A 7,201-nucleotide genomic window follows, 5' to 3' on the forward strand; every position below is an offset into this window, starting at 1 on the left:
GAGGAATGCCTGTGAATAACAACATTATCTTAGCATAGCACAGCCAAGGTCAAAGCAACAACAGTCTGTAATAACAGAGATGAGACGGGAGGAAGGTTCACACCTCTGTTTAATTGGAGCATATGATTGATGACTGTGAAAGGAGGGAGGGAGTTGTGCTTGTCGCGAGAGCTAGGATGGGGGGGTGTTTCAGTCTTTGGCTTTCCTTTGTTCGTGCCGGATTATGTAACCCATTAAAGGATTCTTTAAGGTAATTAAGCCTCAAAGTTCTTTGAAAAGTTATTTCTTTCGGAACCATGTCACCTGTGCCTTCCAGGCTTCTTCTCAGGCTATTTTCTCTCACCGGTTCCCTGCTTACTTATGTTGCGGATGTCGCTCCTCTCTGCCTTGGTTTCCATCTTGTATATTGTTTGAATTGTTCATTTCTTCTTTTCTGTTACTCTATGTTGTTTTCCTTTTCATACTCCAAGTTTCTCTTTCTTCCTTCTTTCTTCTGTGGAGCTTGCTCTGTCCTTACGGGGCAGATTATGGGAAGGGTGGTCAAGTTCGTGGTCAGGTTCTGGTCATGGTCAAGGTATGTGACATGACTATGGGGACAGCTGCTGTGGACTGGGATGGGTCAGATTGTAATCGTACAATCTGACACCCTCCAAGCATGAACTCTCCTGTTGTTTTGCCACAACCGGTGCCCCCCACTATATCTCGGCAAGGACGGTTTCCTCTTACCCATGGTTGGGAGAGTCCAAACACTGGCCAGGAAAACCAAAAAGCCCCTTCTCGAGTATCCCAACCTGAAAAGATAGCTCTAGAATTTCAGCCAGGTGTTCCCCAAAACATTGATGCCGAACCTAAAAAGGGTGCTTTGAACGATAAAGCCAAAGGTAAGGCAGCATCCAACATGCTGACACCAGGTGAAGACAGACAACAAGAGGGGGTCATGACATTTTTAGTTGACAATATACAAGCACAACAGCCGCCTCCTCACTCTGATTCTGGGGAACCTAAGTTCGTGCCTGAAAAGCCTGAGGAGCTATCTTCACTCTGTGGTGTTCCTTGTTATCTTTTTTGCTTGTATCATTCATTGCTTGCCCCTAATCACCTCTGCCTGTGGCCCACATGCTGCAGAAGCCTATCCAGTGTCTATCCAGTTTGATGATCATACTTCTGCGCACTGCTCAAAGTATGAAAGGGGGGATTATGGTGACCTGAAATCAGGGGAAAGCATAGGAAGCATAAATTGTGAATATGTGCAGATGGCCCTGCTATCTTTGGGTACTTGCAGAGTCATGGGTGCAGAATCATGGAAGGTCAGCAAGGAAAACACCCAATGTCCCAAGTCACCTGAGAACATGTAGTGTCTTTAGGGAAACACCCAAAAGGAACATTTTTAGCTACTTCTGCTTTCTCCTTTCTTATCCATGGTGAGCCAGCCTTTCTGGGTGGAGTCTTTATCTTATGTGTCCCAGCTTTGCTGGGTGGATTGCTTATGTAATCAAAAAGAATAAATACAAGGATTTCTTGCCATTCGGGGCTTCTCTCTTTTTGAGGGGCCCGTCTTTGTTCAGCTGAATAAAAACGTAAAGCTTAAAGGCAACTTCTGGTTTCCTGTATTTCTTTATCAAGCAACACCTCAGATCCTGCACAACATTTGGCAGAGTGACTCATTAAATTCTATTTTGTTATCATGTTCAGGCCCTAAAGTGTACTAATGATTTCCAAGTATTTGTTTAACCTAAATGAGCTGCTATGTGCATTTTAATATTTGAGTCAGCTGTCTGAATTGCTAGACTTGTTGAAACTCACCTCTAAGAGGAACTGGCAAATGTTCTTCCTCTGGTCACCCTGCAACTGGATCACCTCCCCGTATTCAGGATGCTCAATCACAGTACCATTACAGGCAAATTTCTGCAGAGAAACATTGCTTTTTAACATTTTATTGAATTATAGAATAAGATACAAAGCAAATTGGGGGGACACAATGGGGAGGAGAAAGGGAAAAGAAAGTGAGGGAGAGGGGGAAAAGAAAAAAAAATCATTGACTTCCGACTTCCTCTGTTACAGTAGAATAAAGCATTAACGTCAAGCCACACCTTTTTACTTTTTCACAATAGTATAAACTGGCCATTTCTGTAACAACAAATCAATCTAATCCAGGGCTTTTCAACCTTTTCACCCATTGTACCACTTTTAGGATAAGGCAATATCCGAGTACCACCATTCGCCCAGCAAGGTGTCAAAAACTTGATGACCCCCCCAAAAAGGAAAAAAATGATAAAGTACAGGTAGTCCTCGACTTACAACAATTCGCTTAGTGACTGTTCGAAGTTACAACGGCACTGAAAAAAGTGACTTATAACCATTTTTACTGTTGCAGCATCCCCACGGTCATGTGATCACCTTTTGCAACTTTTTGACAAATGAAGTCAATGGCCAGGGGTGTGTGGCCAGCTCATCACTCAGGTTGCAGGGTGCCTGTGGGGGGTGCAAGCGGGGATGTGGGGGGGATCCATGGGTCTTTGGTGGAGGGGGTGGGACAGGCATAGGAGCCTTCCTTCCCTCCCTCTCTCTCTCCCATTGTCCCTTCCTTCCTTCTTTCCTTCCTTTCTTCCTTCCCTCCCTCTTTGTCTCTTCCTCCTTCCCTCCCTCCCTTCCATTGTCCCTCCCTCCCTCATTGTCCTTCCCTTCCTTCCTTCCTTTCCTTCCTTCCTCCCTCTTTGTCCTTTCCTTCCTTGCCTCCCTCCCTTCCATTGTTCCTTCCTTCCCTCTCTCATTGTCCCTTCCCTCCCTTTGTCCCTTCCTCCTCCCCCCCTCCGTGCTCAGGATGGGACAAGGGGAAGGGGACAGGCTACCAGCGTGGCTGCTGGCTGTGCTGCTGGTGGCCATGGCAACATGCCAAACCTGCCTGTGCATGCGCAGAGGCAGAGGCAGAGGAGAGCTCTGCCCAGCTCACTTGCTCACGCTTCGCTGGAAAACATGCCGCTTGCTAATTTAGCAGAAGCGCCAGGATCAGCGCCGGGCTACAGCTGATTCGCGCTTCTGCTAAATTAGCAAGCGGCATGTTTTCCAGCAAAGCGCGAGCAAGTGAGCTGGGCAGGAGCCCAGGAGAGCAGCTACAGCTGATCTGCGCTTCTGGGCTGCTCTGCAGAAGCGCGGATCAGCTGTAGCTGCACAAGCTGATCCTGGGCTCTTGCCCAGTTCGCTTGCACGAGCGAGAGGGCAGGGGCGCGGAATCGGTGTTTCTGAGCCCACGCCGATTCGCGCCCCTTCATTCTTCTGAATGAAGAATTTTAGGGGGTGTTGAAAGCGAGACAGACTTAGGGCTGTATTAAGACCATAGATGTAAGGAGAGTGGAAGGGAGGCGAATTCGGGGTGGAGCAGAAAACACGGGGGGAAGGCGTTAGAAAATAAGCACCAAGGTACATGGTGCCTTGCAAGGGATTCCCGAGTGTTCCGTAATTGTTTTTCCTCTCTCCTCTGCGCGAGAAAAACTTTTGCGGTGTAAATCTGAAACCAGGTGTTCCTGTGAGGTGGCGCAGGAGGTCCTTGGGAGAGATGAGGACAAGCTTGGCGTTTCCTCTCTCCCAATCCCCTTCCTCTTCTTTACCCCCTTCCCCGGCCTGCCTGCGATCTTAGCTCGCGGCTCTGTGGCTTTTCTTTGCCTAGCCTAGCCAAGCTTTCTTCCGCCTGCCCCGTTCCCGGGAGCGCCGAGGAGATACGGCAGAAACACGTGAAGGCGAGAAGTAAAAAACAAAACAAACGCGGAGTTCCAGCCAGTAGAGGCTTGGCAGCCCGGCTGCCGAGAAACAGGAGAGCGCAAAGCCAAGGAGAAGAAGGTGGCGGTTTCCTGCCAAAGGGGGCTCCTTTTCTCCACCCCTTCCCCTGTGTTTGTGGGGGAGTTTCTTGTCTCCGACACTGACGGGTGCTCCTTCGAGCCCGCCGCAAGCTTTCTCACCCCTTTTGCTTCTCCCCCCGCTTTCGTGAGGATTGTGGCGCCCTTGGGAAGAACCTTAGGAGAGGAGGAGGAGTCCATTCCTCCTTCCCTCCCTCTCTCCCTGTCAAGCCCCCGTGGGCTCGACATGAACAGGCGGGGGAGGGGTGGAGGACGACGTGCGGGGCAGCAAAGGAGACCAGCGGCCGGTGCCGTTCTACCTGGCAGCGTGTCGGCTCCATGGGCGTCCTGACCAACAGCTGAGCGGCTCCGACTTCTGGCCGCAGAACTGCTGATGGGTGCGAGGCTGTGGCAAGGAGCCAAGGGCTGATGGCGCGGCCTGAAGCTGAAAGGCTCTGTCTCCCGGCCAACGAACAGCTGATGAATGCGAGGCCTGGACCACAGCCGAACGGCGCAGGGATGCTCACGGGACTGGAAGGCTGCAGCGCTGCAGCTCCCATTGTCCCTTCCTTCCTTCCTTCCTTTGTCCTGTGCTACGCCGCCCAGACCCCAGCCTGGTTTTGGCAGGCAGCAACACATCACGGCCCTGCCTGTGCGCATGCAGAGGCAGAGGAGAGCGCACAGGCAGGGCGGGGATGTCGCCGGTTCACCTCCCGTTTTCAGGCACGTATGTTACGAACCGGCTACTTCTCCCAGTCATTTTTCCCCTACTGGGGCCCAGCATTCGAGCCAGGTTCCCCGATCCTCTCTGTGTACATCGTTCTTCTCACAGCTCTCCCCAGCGCTGTTGAGAGATGCCCGTTTCTGGCCACATTGCTACTGTTCTTAAGTTACATTTGCACCCGCCCGAAAGAGAGCGACGCTTTTCTCCCTCCTCCAAAGGAAGGGAGACAAACCTGCATCGCCACCAAGTCACCCTTCCTTCGGGCGAAGTAATCTCCGGTCCCCACCTTTGAGACTGTTTCAGCCTGAAGCACAGAGTCGGAGAGCTGCGTCACTCTCGCTGTTTGGACCCTCTACTTTTACGCTCCGGGAGCAGCTTGCCTTTCAAACCTCCGATAACTAACGGAAGGGGAAGCCTGCTGCAAAGGCGCATCTCCCGAAAAGATGAGGGGGGGAAGAAAGGCGATCAGTCAGCCAAGAGCTCTGTCTCCTATCAGGCTAGCACTTGTTGTGAAGTAAGAAGAGAGAGGGGAAGGGCGATACGGATCCCGCTGACCTGTGTGCATGAGAAGAAGTCAATCCGGTTGCTGCACAATGAGTCCCTGGGGAGGGCAGGGCCTTGCTCTGCGCCTGCGCTCTTCACGCGCCCTCCTGCAGGGCACATTTGGTAGGGTTCGTGCAGGCTGCAGCCAAGCAGCATGTTTTCCACAAACAAGTGAGCTGGGAAGGAGCGGAGGGGAGGAAGGTGACGCCGCGGGGGGGAGGAAGACGACGCCGTGTACCACCAGCCAGGTGGTCGCATACCACTGGTTGAAAAGCCCTGTTGTAGACAGCTTGTCTGGTGTTAAATACCAGCGATACATCCTCTTATAGAAATTTTCTTTTAAATTGTAGTTCAATGTAAATTTTAAACTTTTCATCCATATATTCTCCCATTGTTCCAGCATCACATTATAACCAAAGCTCCTTGCCCACTGTATCATACAGTGTTTTACATGTTCACTTTCCAAATTTAATTTTCTGGGAAACATTGTTATATTCAGTGGCAACCAACTGTTTTTCAGATGCTTGAAGCTATTCCATTACACCAGAGGTGTCAAGCACACATGCCCACAACACTCCCAACTGAGGCCTAAACCAGATTAAAATGGGTCATATTTAAGAAAATAAAATAAAAATAAAACAAAACATAGATATTACATTTTAAAACTAAATAATAATAAATTTAGTCACCAATCACCAAAACTGTGGGCTCATGACTTACAAAGAGTGCTACACAAGCTCACTGCCACAGTTTAATTGCAACAGCAAAGAATGCTTGGCATTGCTGCTGTAATTAAGCTGAGGTTGCGAACTTGTGCCTTTTCCTCAGATGGCTGGCAGGCAGGCAGGCAGGCAGCCAGCCTTGCACTGGTAGGTAGCCGACCTGCTCCAAATCTCAGAGCCTCCAGTGCATGAAGGAGCACCTCTCTGCAAAACAGGTTACATTGATTTCTCTCCTCCCTTCAAAAGAGGTTGAATTAATCTGTTGAGTTTCAGACTGCACAAGGTCCATGCTCATGGTTAACTTCATAAATTTTTCAATGTTTCAAGTCATAGTAATTGATTAATTTCAGAATACATACAGAGGAAAAAGAAAATACAGAGAAAAAAGAAAAAGGGCCCCCTCAACTGAAGTTCAGCGGGGAGGGGGCAATCTTCACAACCTAATTTTAGAACCTAATTCCAAGCAAAAACCACTAGATAATCAATCATATAATGAGGTGGGGAATAAAAAGAAAGAAAGAAAAAGAAAAACATAATGAAGTAGAGAGTGATGTGAAGGATGGAAATCCCAGTTACAAAGTAGGAGATATCAGAAACATACCTAAAGGACTCAACTGCCTGTATACTAAAGCTCAAAGTTGAGGGAACAAATAGGGTGAACTTGAAGTATTAGTACATGAAGTTAGATACGATATAGTTGCCATTACTGAAACTTGGTGGGATAAAACTCATGACTGGAACATACCGATGGAAGGATACACACTCAAAACTGAAGCCCTAATAAACAGAATGTCAAGGTTCCGACTGACGAGCCCAACCAAGCAAACACCTTCAAGACATTCCGATCTCTTAATGTAAAACTTTATTGAGTACATCATTTCGGCACTAATGAAAGCAAAACCAGCTGTGGCAAAACCCCACCCAAGCCCAACATAGTGAAAGCATAGAATTCTCTCTCCTCCCTCTGGATCAGGTCACGATGCCCAATTAAATGCAGCAATATTTTTTTTTTATTAAAAGTTTTATAACATTTACAAAATAAACCCCCTTCCCCACCCCCCAAACCCCCCCCCCCACTTCCCAGAGCTGTTCACAGGGTTACAAATATATTAATCATAATCTAAATAACATTATCCAACTAATTATGTAACCAAATCTATAACACACTTTAACTCCCTTTTAAAATAAATTTAGATAATTTAAAATTAAACACAATAATAAACAAATAATCAACTTGATTATTAAACAGAATTACTACTCAAAATAATAATATCAATATAATAAAATATAATAAAAACTATAAAAAATATAATAAAATATTCACAATAACAATACTGTAAAATTTACTCAAACAACAAATGGAACTTTTCAGTCCCATATTT

The 7,201-nt window shown here is 47.5% G+C and overlaps 1 protein-coding gene across 1 annotated transcript in view; it reads right to left on the minus strand.

Moving 5' to 3' along the window:
* The window catches only part of LOC107294450 (eukaryotic translation initiation factor 1b), a 61,679-nt gene that overhangs the window by 10,129 nt on the left and 44,349 nt on the right, over positions 1 to 7,201 (minus strand). The window contains exon 3 of the mRNA XM_015823682.1: positions 1,804 to 1,905. Within this exon, the coding sequence (XP_015679168.1) occupies positions 1,804 to 1,905 (102 nt within the window). The remainder of the gene's footprint in view (positions 1 to 1,803; positions 1,906 to 7,201) is intronic.

This window comes from Protobothrops mucrosquamatus, unplaced genomic scaffold (assembly GCF_001527695.2).
Source record: "Protobothrops mucrosquamatus isolate PMUCROS unplaced genomic scaffold, P.Mucros_1.0 scaffold1946, whole genome shotgun sequence".
NCBI classification, from domain to species: Eukaryota; Metazoa; Chordata; class Lepidosauria; order Squamata; family Viperidae; genus Protobothrops; species Protobothrops mucrosquamatus.